The sequence below is a fragment of the Scyliorhinus torazame genome, chromosome 14 (genome assembly GCF_047496885.1).
Source record: "Scyliorhinus torazame isolate Kashiwa2021f chromosome 14, sScyTor2.1, whole genome shotgun sequence".
NCBI classification, from domain to species: Eukaryota; Metazoa; Chordata; class Chondrichthyes; order Carcharhiniformes; family Scyliorhinidae; genus Scyliorhinus; species Scyliorhinus torazame.
This window is the reverse complement of record NC_092720.1, coordinates 24,390,591-24,409,580: the sequence shown is the minus strand read 5'-3', so window position 1 is coordinate 24,409,580 and position 18,990 is coordinate 24,390,591. Positions and strand designations below refer to the sequence as shown.

Sequence of the window (18,990 nt, the reverse complement as noted above, 5' to 3'; positions counted from 1 at the left end):
ACCCAACTGGCAGTTTCAACACTCCGCATCCTGGAAAGATAGCCGGCTACAATAACTTCAATATCAGCAACAAGGACTCATCCCCCTTTCTTCCATTTTAATCCCTATTGTTGCGCCGCTTTCCACTATGTGTGTCTTGTGTGTGTTTGGGCAGAGGGTGAGACAGTAAAAAAATGGAATAATAGGTTAGCTGGCCGATATTCTATTATAATTATTGCACGTCTTATCACTCTTGTTAGAACTTAACAGTTTTTTTGTGTTTCACTCCCAAACCTGGTGCCTGTAAGTCATTGGAGCAGTCAAGATTAAAGATCTTAGAAACTATTTACAAATTATTGGTTAATTCACTTATGTTGGGACTCCAGGGCATGTGGGTCTGGAACTGATCGCGCACCCGCCCAGGGTGTCGTAACACCATAATGCTCCCTTTTGACCCGAGCCTTTTGCCCATGTCCTGCTTCAGTTTTTCTAAAGACAGATTGATAAAACTTGCATATATTCTGATGTGTCAATGAGGTGAACATAAGGAGAAGATGGGGAGATCCTGTAGTAACAGTAGGTGGCATCCCTAGCTATATGCTAGAAGCTCCAAGTTTGAGTCCCACTCCAGGACATGATGGTCAAGGAAGGCATGCTCATTTAAAAAAAAAAATTAGAGTACCCAATTATTTTTCCACTTAAGGGGCAATTTAGCATGGCCAATCCACCTGCCCTGCACATCTTTGGGTAGTGGGGGTAAAACACACGCAGACATGGGGACAATGTACAAACTCCACACGGACAGTGACGCAGGGGCGGGATTCAAACCCAGGTCCTCAGCGCCACAATCCCAGTGCTGACCACTGCGCCACATGTCGCCCGGAAGGTATGTTCAAAATGCGGCCAAAACAGATTGACAAATTCTTCCAACACATGCCAAATGCAGGCAGTGAGAGTGGGAGAGAGTTCTAGTCAGCCATGTGATGGAAAGAATGTTGGAGGCTCTACCATCCCTGTCCATAGCTTCAGATTACAACATGCTTGTAAAAGTGTATGTTGCTGCAGCAACTTTGAACTCCATGTGACCCACCACCTCACAGAAACCGTTCTGACCAAAACTCAATTATTTCCCAAACTTCATTTTGAGTGCGTCAATCAGATAATGAACACACTATGCTGTTCTATGCATTATTATTCGCAGTAGTAGATGATTATCTTACCTGTGGTTTCCGACTGATCAAACTCTCGGATGTTGACCTTCAGCCCCATGTAGAACCTTCTTTCTCACTGCCGCCCTTTGTTTTCCAGCCAACCTGCTCTCGATGTCTGCTCTCATCTGACTACCCAGCCTAACCCAAAAGTGGAACCTACTGCCTAACATGACTGTACTGTGTGCTGAATTCAGATGTGTGGAGCCGTTATAGCAGCAAAAAATGTTTAAACTTCCCGTCTTCTTTTCAGCTTGCTGGTTTAAGGCGCCATGTTTGAATTTTGATTTCTATCTCACGAGTCCCTCTGTCCTGTAAGTTTAATGTCTTACGGGCTAAGTCTACTTCAAAGGTTACATTACACGAAGGTCTCCTTGTGGTGGCAAGCTAGATATCCTGATATCAGCTCAACCCTCTCTGAGAGCTAGCTTCTGCTATAAGTAAGATGCAGATCATATGTTTGCCTCCATATACACACTCATTCCATAACCTTGAACCGGACATGATCTGAACTGCAGGTTAAGGATGTTTGGTTTTTAATGTACTCCATTCTCAGTTACAAAGCCAATGTGCAGAGTGGGCAGGGGGAGCCCTTAATCCATCTCCTTGTTTGCTCCAAAAAAACCAGTTCAAATTCAAACAAATCCAAGACATGGTTCCCACAAAGGAGACGTACTAGATCCAAGCTGACACAAACTGGCATTATACACCTGATCTCGGGCTAGAGCTGATGCGTGGTCTTAGCCAAAAGGCTAAAAGGTCATTGTAAAATTTTTTTCGAAAGTCTTTGGAGAATAACAGCACTTTGAGGTCCAACTCAGTTAAAGTCCTGTGAAAGATCTTCCCCAATCGTTCCCAAAGTGACACATTACGGCACCTAATACGATTTTCTTTATTCTTCTTTTTCTGTCAGAAAGAACTTGGTGATAAACATTCAGAAAGCATCGACAAAGTGCGTCAGCTGCTGCCGTTACCAAAGCAAACCTGCGATGTCATTACTTGTGAGCCAATGGGATCTTTGATTGACACGAAAGGCAACAAAATTGCAGGATTTGATTCGATAGACAAAAAGCAGGCAGGTATTGTGTGGTGAGAGGTGAACACTGAGCTTGACCCAATGAAATGCTGCTCTTTCCCACCTTTTTTGAAACCGTGGTTCTCAAACCTTTTCAAACGGAGTAGTAATTGCAGACCCTCTAAATGATAATATTGTTTAATACCTATGAAATGAAGTGCTGCATTAAAATAATATTTAATAGTTTATTTTAAGGGAAACAGGTATTTACCTGGAGATATCAGTGAGATGTGCATGCTCCTCACCGAGACTACCTATGGTGTGTGCACAGAGAGAGTTGGAACATCGGGAAAGCATGAAGAACAAGAACATGAAGAAAGCGGTGGAGGATCAGGGACGATCAGGAGCCATTGGGAAGTCCTCCAGCAATGGAGCAGAGGCATGTAGATAGTAGGAGACCAGAGAGAGAGCAGGAGACCTGGGAGAGAAGAACATGCCTCCAGCAGCACTGCTCGCCCACTTATTCTTGACCATAGTCCCCTGTGAGCTGGACCTACGTTGTGGACCCTTGGAAGGTCTCTGCCGTGCCCCCAGGAATTGCCGGATTCCAGTTTGAGAACTACTGTCTTAAAGAATGCTACTGATGTAATGGCATCTCCATTCTGAAACCTCTCTTGTGCCACAACGTTTCAAAGCTCAGTAGATTTTTTTCCCCCAGTGTCCTGACCAGCTCTTAGCCCTCAATGAATGTGTCTGAAACAGATTATCTGGTCGTTATCACATTCTTGTTTGTGGGATCTTGTGTGCCCAAAATGCTTGCCACATTTTCCACATTACAACCGTGGCAACACTTCAAAAAGTACTTGATTGGCTGAAAATCATTGGGATGGTCTGACGTTGGGAAAGGTGCTATATAAATGAAAACATAAATGCTGGAAATACTCGGCAGGTCAGGCAGCACCTGTAGATTGAGAAACGGAATTAATGTTTCACGTCAACAGCCTTCCTTTCGTATCTTGGCTGCAATGACATTGCCATTGGTCTAACACAATAGGTGGGGATACCTCCCCATGGTGGCGTGTTTTGTGGCAACCGAGTCGGCCTGCCATTGGTCAGTGGTGGGATCTTCCAGTCCTGGAACCTCGCTGTTAACGGGGTTTTCCCGTTGTTCGCACTCTCTGCCACCAGGGAACCCACAGTGGGGGGGGGTCGCCGTCGCGTTGGCAGGACCAGGTCGGCCGGACAATCCTACCGTTCAGGTGGCATTCCTAACTCCATTATTTAATTGTTGCTGGTAATTTGTTTATTTTAAATTGGATTAATGTCTACATCAAAGGGGCAGTCACAGGAAGGCCTACCATGTTACAGGTAGGACATCTCAAACCTGGCCACCTGAAAACTGGCACTGCCCGCAAACCGGACATGTTTATAGTCGAGACCTTTACTGACCGAGCCTTTGCATGCAAGTTTTTGTCTGCTTGAAAAATGCTCGTGCAGAAGAAGATCCAGAAAGCAAATAATCAATTAATTTGAGTCAATCAATTTGAGTAACCAGGCGTGTTTTGTAACGTGGTGCGGGTTGGGCCCACTCTGGATTGGTTCCAGCTGAGAGCACGAGGAGCCGATCATTGCTTGCCCCCCTCTGATTGGCAACAAACATACCCTCAAAAATGTAAAATGTCAGACACAAGTTGTGAACTGGAGACGGGGATTGCATGAGAACTGGATGAAAGCCTTGATGTATTGAACTCTGTGAGTGAGCCTGGTGCGTGTTAACAAAACACGTTACTTTGAACCACACGCCCGGTCGGTTATGCAGAATCTGGGAAAATCCCAGATCTCGCACATTCTCAGCCCTGGCGGTGCCAAATTTACGGCACTGGACATGTATCACCGAAAAGAACATCTCAGCTTGCCTCTCTGGCAACATGGACAGGAAGAAACTGCGCGGGTAAGGACATAGTCAGAATAAAACAAAGAGCAGCTGTACACGTTAACATCTACACGTTGCAAGGAGAAATACTGTGCCTAAGAGTCTAAAATTTACTTTCCTGTCTATTGACTCTACTTTTCTTCTTTCCTCATCTTTTGAGGAATGATAGAGTGAGAGAATTGGTTTATTGAAACTCACCATGGTGACAATACAAATAAAAGAAGCAATCGTAGTTCGCGACATAGTTATTGACAATGGTTAAACCAAAATTAAAGGATGAAATAATGAAAGGATTGCACAATTATGGACATTTCAGTATGCAAATAATTACAATGGGTTGCAATATGCATATCTCCTTATTACCGAGTAAAAGTTAATGGTATGCTGCACTCTGCATTTTGTATTAGTTCCTTGCCCAGTAGCACAGTTAGCTGGAGGGCAGGCGTCCTCCAGTACCTGGCCCATGTTTGAGCCTTGATAGTCAGTATTGTGGGGAAATTCACTGTGGGAGAGTATTACCATCATCTGCCTTCCCTGAAGATCCACACATGCAGTCCCAGCAGAGCACTTAGGAATTTCAGCTTATAAATAATAAAAATGATAGACCTACTGCACTCTGCATTTTGGGATGGTGGTATTGTCACTGGGCGAGTAATCCTGAGGCCCGGGCTGATGCTCTGGTGACACGGGTTCATATCCCACCACGGCAGCTGGTGGAATTTAAATTAAATTAATAAAATCTGGAATCAAAAAGCTAGTCTCCGTAATGGTGACCATGAAACGATTGTCCCAAAAGCCCATTTGGTCCGCTAATGCCCTTTCGGGGGAAGGAAATCCGCCATCCTCACCAGGTCTGGCCTACATGTGCCTCTGGACTCCCCCTGCAATGTGGTTGACTCTTAACTGCTCTCTGAAACAGCCGAGCAAGCCAATCAATTCAATGAGGGATGGGCTATAAACGCTGGCGCAGCTAGCGATGACCACATCTGCGAGGGAACAAATAAAAATTTCCTGGCACACAAGAGGGGAGTTCAGTTGATCACATCTCAAAAGTGCTTTCCATTTACCTCCAGTTCCCAGTGTGGCTGACTTCTTTTCACTTTTCAGTCCAGGAACGCACAGGCTAATTGTAGAATCTGTGTGTGACATCTGCGAATGTGAACGCATCAATCCCCAGGATTGAACCACAGATTTTCCTGTATGGGTCAATGTGTGAACCTGCTGAGGTATTAAAAGTAAATGGCTTTATGGTTGATGCAAAACTCTGGACTAGTGTCTCTCCGTGATGGCACAAGGAAGGGGCTGGTTTAGCACACTGGGCTAAATAGCTGGCTTGTAATGCAGAACCTTGCCAGCAGCACGGGTTCAATTCCTGCACCGGCCTCCCCGAGCAGGCGCCGGAATGTGGCGACTAGGGGCTTTCCACTGTAACTTCATTGAAGCTTACTTGTGACAATGAGCAATTATTATTATTATTATAGGAAGAACTTTGTATATAAGGACGTTTCAGTGAGGTTGCAGAATAGATGTCCACATGTTCGTAACAGTAATTCCAAATCTACACACCACCATTTCGGAACATGTTTTCACTGTGTCTATATAAGTATTGTCCAATTGTCTTTTAACTGATATTGCTTCATGTCGTAATCTAAATGGCAACCCGTGCTCTGTGTTCCAGGGTCTCCAGGTATCTACAAAACAGAAGGTCAACCCTTGGGATTTATTTGAGGGGCACAAGAATCCAGCTCCTCTTTCCTGGGCCTGGTTCGGTACAGTGCGTGTGGATCGGAAGGTTATCAAGTATGAAGATCAACATCATCTTCTCCTGTATCACACGCATCCCAAACCAAAACCAAGAAGCTACTACCTGGAGCCTTTACCACTCCCTCCGGAGGATGAAGAGGAGCCCCCCACACCCGTCTCTCTGGATTCTGAGAAGAAGCCGATAGAAATTTCTGATCAGAACAAGAACACCCAGGAAGAGGAGAAAAAAACCAAGAGTAGAAAAAGGAAGCCAAAATCTTCAGCATCAAGAACTGAAGTAAGGATGGGTTTGTAAATCCATACTCATTCCTTTCGGTCTGCGCATATGGTGCGATTAAGATAAATCTCAGCATCCCCTTAATCATGCAGATTTTTATTCGGTAAGGGTAACGGAGGGCTGTGGAGCCAAGGGCGGGTAGATGGAGTTGAGATACAAATGCCATTGATCTAACGTCATGGCGGAGTGTCCTCAGGTGGTTGAATGGCCTTCTACTATTCCAACGTTCCTTATTCATTAGCGGCACGATAGCACAGTGGTTAGCACAATTGCCTCACAGCTCCAGGGTCCCAGGTTCGATTCCCGGCTTGAGTCACTGTCTTTGCGGAGTCTGCACGTTCTCCCCGTGTCTGTGGGTGCCCCGGTTTCCTCCCACAGTCCAAAGATGGACGGGTTAGGTGGATTGACCATGTTAAATTGCCAGTAGTGTCCAAAAAAGGTTAGGTGGGGTTATGGGGATAGGGTGGAGGTGTGGGCTTACTTAGGGTGCCCTTTCCAAGGGCCAGTGCAGATTAGGGTTAACCCTAACCCTGCACTGTAAATTCTATGATTTCATTTTGAAAATTTTATTTGACCCAGAATCCGCAGTCCTTTAGAGGAGCGATTTCCAGTTTTCTACTCTTTTGTGAGGGAAAACTGCCTTTATTCCTAATTTCACTCCACAATGGACCAACTCTAATTTTTAGATCATCCCCTCTCTCCTGCTTTGAATTCCTCCACCAGAGGGAAACAGCTTCTCTATGTCTGCCCGTTGTAAATACCTCAGTAAAATCACCGCCAGTTTTCCAAATTCAAGGGAATAAAAGCCACGCTTGTGCAACCTGTTTTCATAACTTGAGCCGTGAAGCCTCAGTAATGTTGGAGTGTATACGTGTTGCAGTTTCTCCAAGACGAGTATATCCTTTCGAAGGTGCAGTCCCCAAATATGCAATTCCAGATAGGATCTGTCCAAGGCTCTTGTCCAAATATCTCATAAGAACTGGGAGCAGGAGTAGGCCATCTGGGCCCTCGGGCCTGCTCCGCCATACAATAAGATCATGGCTGATCTTTTTGTAGACTCAGCTCCACTTATCCGCCCACTCACCATTACCCTTAATTCCTTTACTATTCAAACAATCGATCTATCTTTGCCTTAAAAACATCCAACAAGGTAGCCTCAACTGCTTCAACATGCAGGGAATTCTACAAGAATCACAACCCTTTGGGTGAAAAAGTTCTTCCTCAACTCAATCCTAAATCTGCTCCCCCTTATTTTGAGGCTAGGCCCCTTCGTTCTAGTTTCACCCGCCAGTGGAAACAACCTTCCTGCTTCTATCTTAACTAAACCTTCATAATTTTACACGTTTCTATCAGATCCTCCCTCATTTTTCAAAATTCCAATGAGTATAGTCCCAGTCTACTTAGTCTCTCCTCATAAGCCAATCCTCTCAACTTCGGAACTAACCTAGTGAATCTCTTCTTCACCACTTCCAGTACATCCCTTCTCAATTAAGGAGACCAAAACTGCACACAGTACTCCAAGTGTGGCTTCTCTCCTTTTGTATTCTAGCCCCCTTGAGGTAAAGGCCAACATTCCATTGACATTTTTTTTTTGTACCTGTGGGCTAGTGATTCATGTACCTGGGCACCCAAATTCATTTGCCCCTCCACATTTTGTAGTCTCCTACCATTAAGAAAATATTCAATTTGTTTTCTGTCTCATTTTTCCAATGTGCATGACTTCACACTTTCCCACATTAGAGTTTTTATCAGCCACTATTTTGCCCACTCACTGCCCTTTGGAACTGGCCGTTCCTATTTACCTAATCTACCTAATCCTCCCATCTATCTGTCCCTCCTAACTTAGTGCCATCAACAAACTACAAACAACTCTCTATTTCTTCATCCAATTCATCAATATACATTGCGATTTCTGTTTGGTCTTCTACAGGAGAGGTGGTGGCGTAGTGGTATTGTCACTGGACCAGTAAACCAGAAACCTAGGGTAATGCTCTGGGGACCCAGGTTCAAATCCCGTCACTGCAGATGATGACATTTGAATTCAATATAAATCTGGAATTAAAAGTCTAATGGTGACCATGGGCGGGATTCTCCCCTACCCGGCAGGGCGGGGGTTCTGGCGTAATGGCGGGAACCACTCCAGTGTCGGGCCACCCCAAAGGTGGGGAGGTCTCTGCACCTTTAGGGGCCAAGCCCTCACCTTGAGGGGCTAGGCCCGCGCCGGGGTGGTTTGCCCGCGCTGGCGGGAAAGGCCTTTGGCGCCACGCCAGCCGGGGCCGAAAGGTCTTCGCCGGGCGACGCATACGGGGGTCTCTTCCGACTCTGCCATAGTGAAGACCATGGCGAAGGCGGAAGAAAAGGAGTGGCCCCGATCGCGGGCCAGGCCACCGTGGGGGCACCACACAGGACCCCGGAGCCTGCCCGCGCCGCCTTGTCCCGCCGTTCAAAAGGTGGTTTAATCCACACTGGGGGGCAGGCATTCCAGCAGCAGGACTTAGGCCCATCGCGGGCCAGAGAATCGGCGGGGGTGGGCGCGATTCCCGCCCCCGCCGAATCTCTGGTGGCGGAGACTTTGGGACATGGCGGCGGCGGGATTCATGCCAGCCCCCGGCGATTCTCTGACCCGGTGTGGGATCGGAGAATCCCGCCCCATGAAACCATTGCCATTGAACCCATTAAAGGTTCACTAATGTCCTTTAGGGAAGGAAATCTGCTGTCCTTGCCTGGTCTGGCCCATATGTGACTCCAGACCCACAACAATGTGGTTGACTCTTAACTGCCCCTTAATGGCAATTAGGGATGGGCAATACATGTTGGCCCAGCCGTCACATCCCATGAACAAATTTTTTTTAAAATGATGTGTAGGCTGGAGCCTCCATTTGCTGCATTTACTGGTTCCAGATCACAGTGTTCGCTTACGTGCACCGAGGTATAGATTTGAGTTCCAAATCTTTATGTTTAATCAGAACAGGAATTTGCTGAGTATTGTGAGGGTAAATTCACGACCTGCCCATTGTATCGTGCAATGTGTAGCATCATCAGGGAGGTCTGTCATCTTGTGGTTAGCAAGTATCCTTATTAACTCGAGAATCTCTGTGTTACAGGACTATCAACAAAACAGTGCTTACAGAGTGCCTCCAAATTACACGCCCATGTCTTCACAGATGATGCCCCATCCCCAGGCCTCACCCTCGTGGGGCTACAGTCTCATGGGCCAGCCACAGCAGACAGGATTCTATTTTCAAAACCAGCCACTTCCGCCAGGTAAAAGCAGAGGCACGGACTTTAATGTATCTGAGTCACTCCATTCACCCCAACAATCCTCCAGTATCTCCGTGCTCCTCCAATTCTGGCATCTTGCGCATCCATGACTTTGATTGCCTCACCATTGGCAGTCGTGCTTGCAGCTGCGTGGGCTTTGCACGCTGGAAACCTTCCCTAAACCTTTCTACCTTTTCCTTTACGATGCACCTTAAAACTTTCGGCTTTGACCAGGCGTTTGGTCACCTGCCCTGGTAGCTCATTCTGTGGCTCAGTGTCAGTAATGTTTTTATTAGTGATGCTGATGTTAAGCAGCTTGGGATGGTTTGCAATGTGCAGGGCACCTCCATAAGTGTGAGTTGTGATTGTTGATGGCAGGTTGAAATAGTTTCTCTCTCTGATGTATAGGTCCTGTTGGTCATAAACAAAAGCAACTGTTGCAAATACAATGACTATGTGAAATGCCAGTGTTGTAAATGTGACCCCTTGGTCATTCATATAAAGAAAATAAAGTTTACATTCATGTAGCCACAGGTCATTCCAGACTTCTTCACAACTAGTGAAGGACTTTTGAGGTATAGGCACTGGGGTAATGTAGGAAACGAGGCAGCCAGCAAGCTCCCAAAAACAACATGAGAAGGACCAGATAATCTGTCTCTCCGTCTTCCTCTCTGTTTTTCACTCTCTGTCACACACTCTTGGTGGGGTGGGAGTTTCTGGCCCCTCTCGTCAGCGGGATCTTCTAGTCCCACCGACTGCGAACCCCCGCACGGGTTACCCGACGGCGGAGGGGTCAGTTCAGTGGAAAGTCCCATTGACAGTGGTAGGACCAGAAGATCCCGCCGTTTGCCAATAGCAGGCCACCGAGAAACATGCCTCAGGGGTGGGGGAAATGCCCCCCTCTGTCTCTCTCAGTCTGTGACCGGAATCATCTCAAAAATGCGCAGTTTGAACAGACGAGAAGACCAGTATGAAGCACTCAGACTGCCCAGCCGGCTTTTCTCGGTGTTTTGATCAGCTCTCTTGTGTAATTTCAAAGGGAAGCGAGATTCACACAGTCAGCTGGAGGGGCGACACTGAGAATCTCAAGGTTGGGACGGCATCTTTACATGGTGCAACAATCTCCAATTTAAATAAAAGACACCCCACCCCCTCATGGACACTGAAACCCACCACGGTCAAGGGAAACCCCTGCTTGGACAATGTAACCACACATGCAGAACGGCAACACCACTGTGGTGAACCACTTTAATAGGAGATACAAGGTAGGACCTGCACTACAGGTTCGCCGGTAGCTCCTGCCGGCTGGCTCCGCCCACGGAGAACTGTATAAATATGTATGACCTCCAGTTCCCTGCCATTTCGCCAGCTGCAGCAGGAGGCCACGCATCTGACTGTAATAAAGCCACAGTTGTACCCAACTTTAGTCTTTGTGCAACTGATCGTGCATCATCCCCCCCCACATGCAGAAGGGCCACCCCACACTCTGCATGGACAAGGGGAACCCCCGTAATGAAACTCCCCAGAGGGCTCCCTGGCAGTGCCCTCCGATGGCACCTTCCTGTCTCTCTCTCACTCGCTCCCTGTGTCTCTCTCTCACTCCCTGTCTGTCTCTCTCTTCATCCCTGTCTCTCTCTCTCTCTCTCACTCCCTGCCTCTCTCCCTTAGAACATAAGAACTAGGAGCAGGAGTAGGCCACCTGGCCCCTCGAGCCTGCTCCGCCATTCAATGAGATCACGGCTGATCTTTTGTGGACTCAGCTCCACTTTCCGGCCCGAACACCATAACCCTTAATCCCTTTATTCTTCAAAAAACTATCTATCTTTATCTTAAAAACATTTAATGAAGGAGCCTCTACTGCTTCACTGGGCAAGGAATTCCATAGATTCACAACCCTTTGGGTGAAGAAGTTCCTCCTAAACTCAGTCCTAAATCTACTTCCCCTTATTTTGAGGCTATGCCCCCTAGTTCTGCTTTCACCCACCAGTGGAAACAACCTGCCCGCATCTATCCTATCTATTCCCTTCATAATCTTATATGTTTCTATAAAATCCCCCCTCATCCTTCTAAATTCCAACGAGTACAGTCCCAGTCTACACAACACCTCCTCGTAATCCAACCCCTTCAGCTCTGGGATTAACCTAGTGAATCTCCTCTGCACACCCTCCAGTGCCAGTACGTCCTTTCTCAAGTAAGGAGACCAAAACTGAACACAATACTCCAGGTGTGGCCTCACTAACACCTTATACAATTGCAGCAGAGCCTCCCTAGTCTGAAACTCCATCCCTCTAGCAATGAAGGACACAATTCCATTTGCCTTCTTAATCACCTGTTGCACCTGAAAACCAACTTTTTGAGACTCATGCACTAGCGCACCCAGGTCTCTCTGCACAGCAGTATGTTTTAATATTTTATCATTTAAATAATAATCCCTTTTGCTGTTATTCCTACCAAAATGGATAACCTCACATTTGTCAACATTGTATTCCATCTGCCAGACCCTAGCACATTCACTTAGCCTATCCAAATCCCTCTGCAGACTTCCAGTATCCTCTGCACTTTTTGCTTTACCACTTATCTTAGTGTCATCTGCAAACATGGACACATTGCCCTTGGTCCCCAACTCCAAATCATCTATGTAAATTGTGAACAGTTGTGGGCCCAACACTGATCCCTGAGGGATACCACTAGCTACTGATTGCCAACCAGAGAAACACCCATTAATCCCCACTCTTTGCTTTCTATTAATTAACCAATCCTCTATCCATGCTACTACTTTACCCTTAATGCCATGCATCTTTATCTTATGCCTTTTGTGTGGCACCTTGTCAAAGGCTTTCTGGAAATCTAGATATACCACATCCATTGGCTCCCCGTTATCTACCGCACTGTTAATGTCCTCAAAAAATTCCACTAAATTAGTTAGGCACGACCTGCCCTTTATGAACCCATGCTGCGTCTGTCCAATGGGACAATTTCCATCCAGATGCCTCGCTATTTCTTCCTTGATGATAGATTCCAGCATCTTCCCTACTACTGAAGTTAAGCTCACTGGCCTATAATTACCCGCTTTCTGCCTACCTCCTTTTTTAAACAGTGGTGTCACGTTTGCCAATTTCCAATCCGCCGGGACCACCCCAGAGTCTAGTAAATTTTGGTAAATTATCGCTAGTGCATTTGCAATTTCCCTAGCCATCTCTTTTAGGATTTTGGGATGCATTCCATCAGGTCCAGGAGACTTGTCTACCTTTAGCCCCATTAGCTTGCCCATCACTACCTCCTTGGTGATAACAATCCTCTCAAGGTCCTCACCTGTCTTAGCCTCATTTCCATCAGTCACTGGCATGTTATTTGTGTCTTCCACTGTGAAGACCGACCCAAAAAACCTGTTCAATTCCTCAGCCATTTCCTCATCTCCCATTATTAAATCTCCCTTCTCATCCTCTAAAGGACCAATATTTACCTTAGCCACTCTTTTTTGTTTTATGTATTTGTAGAAACTTTTACTATCTGTTTTTATATTCTGAGCAAGTTTACTCTCATAATCTATCTTACTCTTCTTTATAGCTTTTTTAGTAGCTTTCTGTTGCCCCCTAAAGATTTCCCAGTCCTCTAGTCTCCCACTGATCTTTGCTACTTTGTATGTTTCTTCCTTCAATTTGATACTCTCCCTTATTTCCTTAGATATCCACGGTCGATTTTCCCTCTTTTTACCGTCCTTCCTTTTTGGTGGTATAAACATTTGCTGAGCACTGTGAAAAATCACTTGGAAGGTTCTCCACTGTTCCTCAACTGTTTCACTATAAAGTCTTTGCTCCCAGTCTACCTTAGCTAGTTCTTCTCTCATCCCATTGTAATCACCTTTGTTTAAGCACAAAACACTAGTGCTTGATTTTACCTTCTCACCCTCCATCTGTATTTTAAATTCCACCATATTGTGATCGCTCCTTCCGAGAGAATCCCTAACTATGAGATCCTGAATCAATCCTGTCTCATTACACAGGACCAGATCTAGGACCGCTTGTTCCCTCGTAGGTTCCATTACATACTGTTCTAGGAAACTATCGCGGATTCGTTCTATAAACTCCTCCTCAAGGCTGCCTTGACCGACCTGGTTAAACCAATCAACATGTAGATTAAAATCCCCCATGATAACTGCTGTACCATTTCTACATGCATCTGTTATTTCTTTGTTTATTGCCTGCCCCACCATAATGTTACTATTTGGTGGCCTATAGATTACTCCTATCAGTGACTTTTTCGCCTTACTATTCCTGATTTCCACCCAAATGGATTCAACCTTATCCTCCATAGCACCGATGTCATCCCTTACTGTTGCCCGGATGTCATCCTTAAATAACAGAGCTACACCCCCTCCCTTACCATCCACTCTGTCCTTCCGAAAAGTTTGATACCCTCGGATATTCAACTCCCAGTCGTGACCATCCTTTAACCATGTTTCAGTAATGGCCACTAAATCATAGTCATTCACGATGATTTGCGCCATCAACTCATTTACCTTATTCCGAATACTACGAGCATTCAGGTAAAGTACACTTATGTTGGCTTTTTTACCTCTGTTCTGAATCTTAACACCTCGATCAGTAACCTCTCCTAAGTTATATTTCCTCTTAACCTTTCTCCTAATTTTCCTTGTCGTCGAACCCATATCGTCCTGTAACAACCTGCCGCGTCGCTTACCATTAATGTTTTCATTTCCCGTTTTATTTATTTTAGTATTCCTGGTCCTATTCACTGAGCTCCCCTCAGTCACTGTACCTTGTACTGTCGCCCTTTTCGATTTTTGACCATGGCTTCTCTGCCTTACACTTTCCCCCTTACTGCCTTTTATTTCTGTCCCTGTTTTACTACCTTCCAACTTCCTGCATCGGTTCCCATCCCCCTGCCACATTAGTTTAAACTCTCCCCAACAGCTCTAGCAAACAGCTCTAGGACATAGGTTCCAGTCCTGCCCAGGTGCAGACCGTCCAGATTGTACTGGTCCCACCTCCCCCAGAACCGGTTCCAATGTCCCAGGAATTTGAATCCCTCCCTCTTGCACCATCTCTCAAGCCACGTATTCATCCTCTCTATCCTGACATTCCTACTCTGACTAGCTCGTGGCACTGGTAGCAATCCTGAGATTACTACCTTTGAGGTCCTACTTTTTAGTTTAACTCCTAGCTCCCTAAATTCAGCTTGTAGGACCTCGTCCCGTTTTTTAGCTATATCGTTGGTGCCTATGTGCACCACGACAGCTGGCTGTTCACCCCCCCCCCCCCCAGAATGTCCTGCAGCCGCTCTGAGACAACCTTGACCCTTGCACCAGGGAGGCAACATACCATCCTGGAGTCTCGATTGCGTCCGCAGAACCGCCTGTCTATTCCCCTTACAATTGAGTCCCCTATCACTATAGCCCTGCCATTCTTCTTCCTGCCCAGCTGCGCAGCAGAGCCAGCCACGGTGCCATGAACCTGGCTGTTGCTGCCTTACCCTGGTGAGCCATCCCCCTCCAAAGTATCCAAAGCGGTATATCTGTTTTGCAGGGAGATGACCGCAGAGGACACCTGCACTGCCTTCCTACTCTTGCTCTGTCTTTTGGTCACCCATTTACTATCTCCCTCAGTACCTTTCACCTGCAGTGTGACCAACTCGCTAAACGTGCTATCCACGGTGTCCTCAGCATCGCGGATGCTCCAAAGTGAGTCCATCCGCAGCTCCAGAGCCGTCAAGCGGTCTAACAGGAGCTGCAACTGGACACACTTCTTGCACGTGAAGGAGCCAGCGACAGTGGATGTGTCCCTGAGCTCCCACATTGCACACGAGGAGCATGACACGGGTCTGAGATCTCCTGCCATGTCTTAAACCTTCGGTTAACTTCAACAATTACAATTGCCCCCCCCAAAATGTAAATAAATAAATAAACAACGAAGAAAAAAATAAATAAATATACCAATGAAAAGAAACAGAAACACTACTTACCAGTCACAAAAAGCACTTCCTCCCCACCCAGCTTCGAATTCCCACCTAGATTCAAATTCCCAAACTCACTCTTTGCTGTCTTCTCTCTGGCTCACTGGGAGAACTCACTGGGAGTGAGTTTACAAGTTGCTCTTTTTAAACTGTCCTGAATTGACTCCCCTCCCCCACCTGCTTTTAGATCACCTTGCTCCCTGTCTCTCTCTCTCTCTCTCACTCCTTGTCTCTCTCATCATCGCTGTCTCTCTCTCTCTCTCTCCCCCTGTCTCTCTCTCCCTGTCTGTCTGTCTTTCTCTCTCTCTCTTGCTCCCTTCTCTCACTCTCGCTCCCTGTCTCTCTCTCACTCTCGCTCCCTGTCTCTCTCTCGCTCCTTGTCTCTCTCTTCATCCCTGTCTCTCTCTCTCTCTCGCTCCCTGTCTCTCTCTCCCTGTCTGTCTGTATTTCTCTCTCTCTCTCTCTCTCTCGCTCCCTTCTCTCACTCTCGCTCCCTGTCTCTCTCTCACTCTCGCTCCCTGTCTCTCTCTCACTCCTTGTCTCTCTCTTCATCCATGTCTCTCTCTGTCTCTCGCTCCCTGTCTCTCTCTCCCTGTCTGTCTGTCTGTCTCTCTCTCGCTCCCTTCTCTCACTCTCGCTCCCTGTCCATCTCTCTCTCTCTCACTCCCTGTCTGTCTCTCTCTCTCTCTCTCTCGCTCCCTGTCTCTCTCTCTTGTTCCCTGTCTCTCTCTTGCTCCCTGTCTCTCTCTCTCGCTCCGTGTCTCTCTCTTCATCCCTGTCTCTCTCTCGCTCCCTGTCTCTCTCTCCCTGTGTCTCTCCCTCTCCCTGTCTCTCTCACTCCCTGACTCTCTCTCTCCCTGTCTCTCTCTCTCCCTGTCTCTCTCTCTCGTTCCTTGTCTCTCTCTCTCCCTGTCTCTCTTTCTCTCTCCCTGTCTCTCTCTCTCTTGCTCCCTTCTCTCACTCTCGCTCCCTTCTCTCACTCTCGCTCCCTGTCTCTCTCTCCCTCTCACTCCCTGTCTGTCTGTCTCTCTCTCTTGCGCCCTGTCTCTCTCTCTTGCTCCCTGTCTCTCTCTTGCTCCCTGTCTCTCTCTCTCGCTCCGTGTCTCTCTCTTCATCCCTGTCTCTCTCTCTCGCTCCCTGTCTCTCTCTCTCCCTGTCTCTCTCCCTCTCCCTGTCTTTCTCCCCCTGTCTTTCTCTCTCCCGCTCTGTCTTTCTCTCAACCTATCTCTCTCTCCCTGTCTCTCTCTCTTGCTCCCTGTCTCTCTCTTGCTTCCTGATTCTCTCATTCTCCCTGTCTCTCTCTCGTTCCTTGTCTCTCTCTCTCCCTGTCTCTCTCTCTCTCTCCCTGTCTCTCTCTCTCTCACTCCCTGTCTCTCTCTCTCCCTGTCTCTCTCTCTCTCTCTCCCTGTCTCTCTCTTGCTCCCTGTCTCTCTCTCTTGCTCTCTGTCTCTCTCTCTCGCTCCCTGTCTCTCTTCGTCTCTCTCTCTCCCTGTCTCTCTCTCTCTTGCTTCCTGTCTCTCTCTCGCTCCCTGTCTCTCTCTCTCTCCATGTCTCTCTCCGTCTCTCCCTGTCTCTCACTCTCCCTGCCTCTCTCTCTCCCTGTCTCTACTTCCCTGCATATTCCCGATAGCTCTTGACTCTCCTATAGTTTGAGAATCCGGAATTGGATTTGTTCATTTTCTTAAATGTCCCAGATGTCAGGGTAACTGGCCTAACGTTTGCTGCTTTCTGCTGTCAGGAAATTGAGGTCATTTTAAATAATCTGTATTTGTGACTATTAGAAATAAGATATAGTTTTAAGTAAGTTTAATGTTATATTTCTGTATTTGAAAGGGTCAAAGATAATAAAGCTAATAAGGATATACAACATGTAATAATATAATATAATAATCGCTTATTGTCACAACTAGACTGTTGCTTAGCAACCAGGGGCCACCCTGGGCCAGAAAGAACTTTTGAGTTAGTTGTAAGCTAGTGCCAGGCGCAGGACACAGGAGAAGGGAACTTCAAAGAGCAGATTTCCCTAAGGAATAAATTAAAGTCCCAGAAACCAGGAAGTGGGGACAAAAGTGTATGCCGGGAAGACAGTTATGTTGAAAGAACAAAGAACAAATTGAACAAGTCCTGTTCAGTGAAGCTAAAATAAAGAACAGATAAAGGGCTCTGAAATAAAGAGAGAGCTATCAGAACAAGATTTAAAGTTGGCAAGGTGAGAAGCCAGATATCTGTATTGATCAAAAGTTTGGTGATATCTTAATGCAGCCTGTGAAGCAGTGGTGTACTGTTGGAATGGCTGGGTACCTGGAAGATTGCATGGAAGATTGAATGCATGTGGCAATCCAGAGCAGAGGAATACTGAAAGGATAGTTTGCACTTCTGGAGTTGGATTCTTGGTGAAACTTCCATGAGGTTGTATTGGCTGGCATGTGTACCTTGGTTTCAGAGTGTGAGTGTCTGACCAGTTTGTTTATCAGTTTGCACGAACTGTGTACTTATTGTAAACATTGGCATAGAAGACAGATTTTGTAACTTGTGTTATCCTTACAATATTGTCCCTATCTGTAGTGAAGGAGTAATGTATTATAGTTAGTGTTTTCTTGTTTACTAAATGCTTCGTTCTTTTGTTAAAAGATAATTGGCAGTCCTGTGACTCTTCATCCGCAACTCTAAACAAAAAAAAAGTTCTGATTTATAGCCAGGTTCCATCCTGGGATCTGACTTGTCCAATAGTAACATCAACTGGGATTGTAACACTATCTCCCTCCTTTCTTGAATAGAGGTGTTGCATTTGCAGTTTTCCAAATTGCTGAGATCTTTCCAGAATCTAGGGAATCTTGGAAGATTGCAGCCAATGCATCCACTAGCCCTATCTCCATGGCCACAAGAGTGCAGACCATCAAGTCCAGGAGACTCTGTAGACCATTAGCCCCATTAGTTTACCTGGTATCTTTTCTGCAGTTATAAGTTCCTCCCTCCCTTAACTTCATTACAGTGTTAATGTAAGCCTACGTGTGACACTAATGAAGATTAAATTTATAAAGATTGTTTAGTATTATTATTTGCTTTGGTGTCTTCCATTTATGAAGGCAAGTACAAAATATTTGTTCTGAATCTCATCCTTTAAGTGATCAAGCTTTAACCACTCTTTAATTTTTTATATGCTTCTAGGCACTCTTACTGTCCTGGATTGCTTATAGCAGTCTCAAGGAGGTTAATCTTTAATTTCTGGAGATAGTTGGGGGGTTGGGTACCCTACAATAGCCTCCATCAGTTTCTGGCTAGTGCAGTGGAGACATTAAAAACCTTCCACTTAAAAGATACTTGGGGCAGCATGGTAGCACAGTGGTTAGCACAGTTGCTTCACAGCTCCAGGGTCCCAGGTTCGATTCCCAACTTGGGTCACTGTCTCTGCGGGGTCTGCACGTTCTCCCCGTGTCTGCATGGGTTTCCTCCGGGTGCTCCGGTTTCTTCCCACAGTCCAAAGATGTGCAGGATAGGTGGATTGGCTGTGCTAAATTGCCCTTAATGCCCAAAAAGGTTAGGTGGGGTTACTGGGTTATGGGGATGGGGTGGAGGCCTG

The 18,990-nt window shown here is 46.3% G+C and overlaps 1 protein-coding gene across 3 annotated transcripts in view; it reads left to right on the top strand.

Moving 5' to 3' along the window:
- Positions 1–18,990, top strand: part of LOC140389583 (mediator of RNA polymerase II transcription subunit 12-like protein) — a 731,598-nt gene that overhangs the window by 648,173 nt on the left and 64,435 nt on the right. For all 3 annotated transcript variants that reach the window (XM_072473837.1, XM_072473838.1, XM_072473836.1), the window contains exons 36-38: positions 2,101–2,262; positions 5,814–6,176; positions 9,281–9,440. In XM_072473837.1, the coding sequence (XP_072329938.1) occupies positions 2,101–2,262; positions 5,814–6,176; positions 9,281–9,440 (685 nt within the window). The remainder of the gene's footprint in view (positions 1–2,100; positions 2,263–5,813; positions 6,177–9,280; positions 9,441–18,990) is intronic.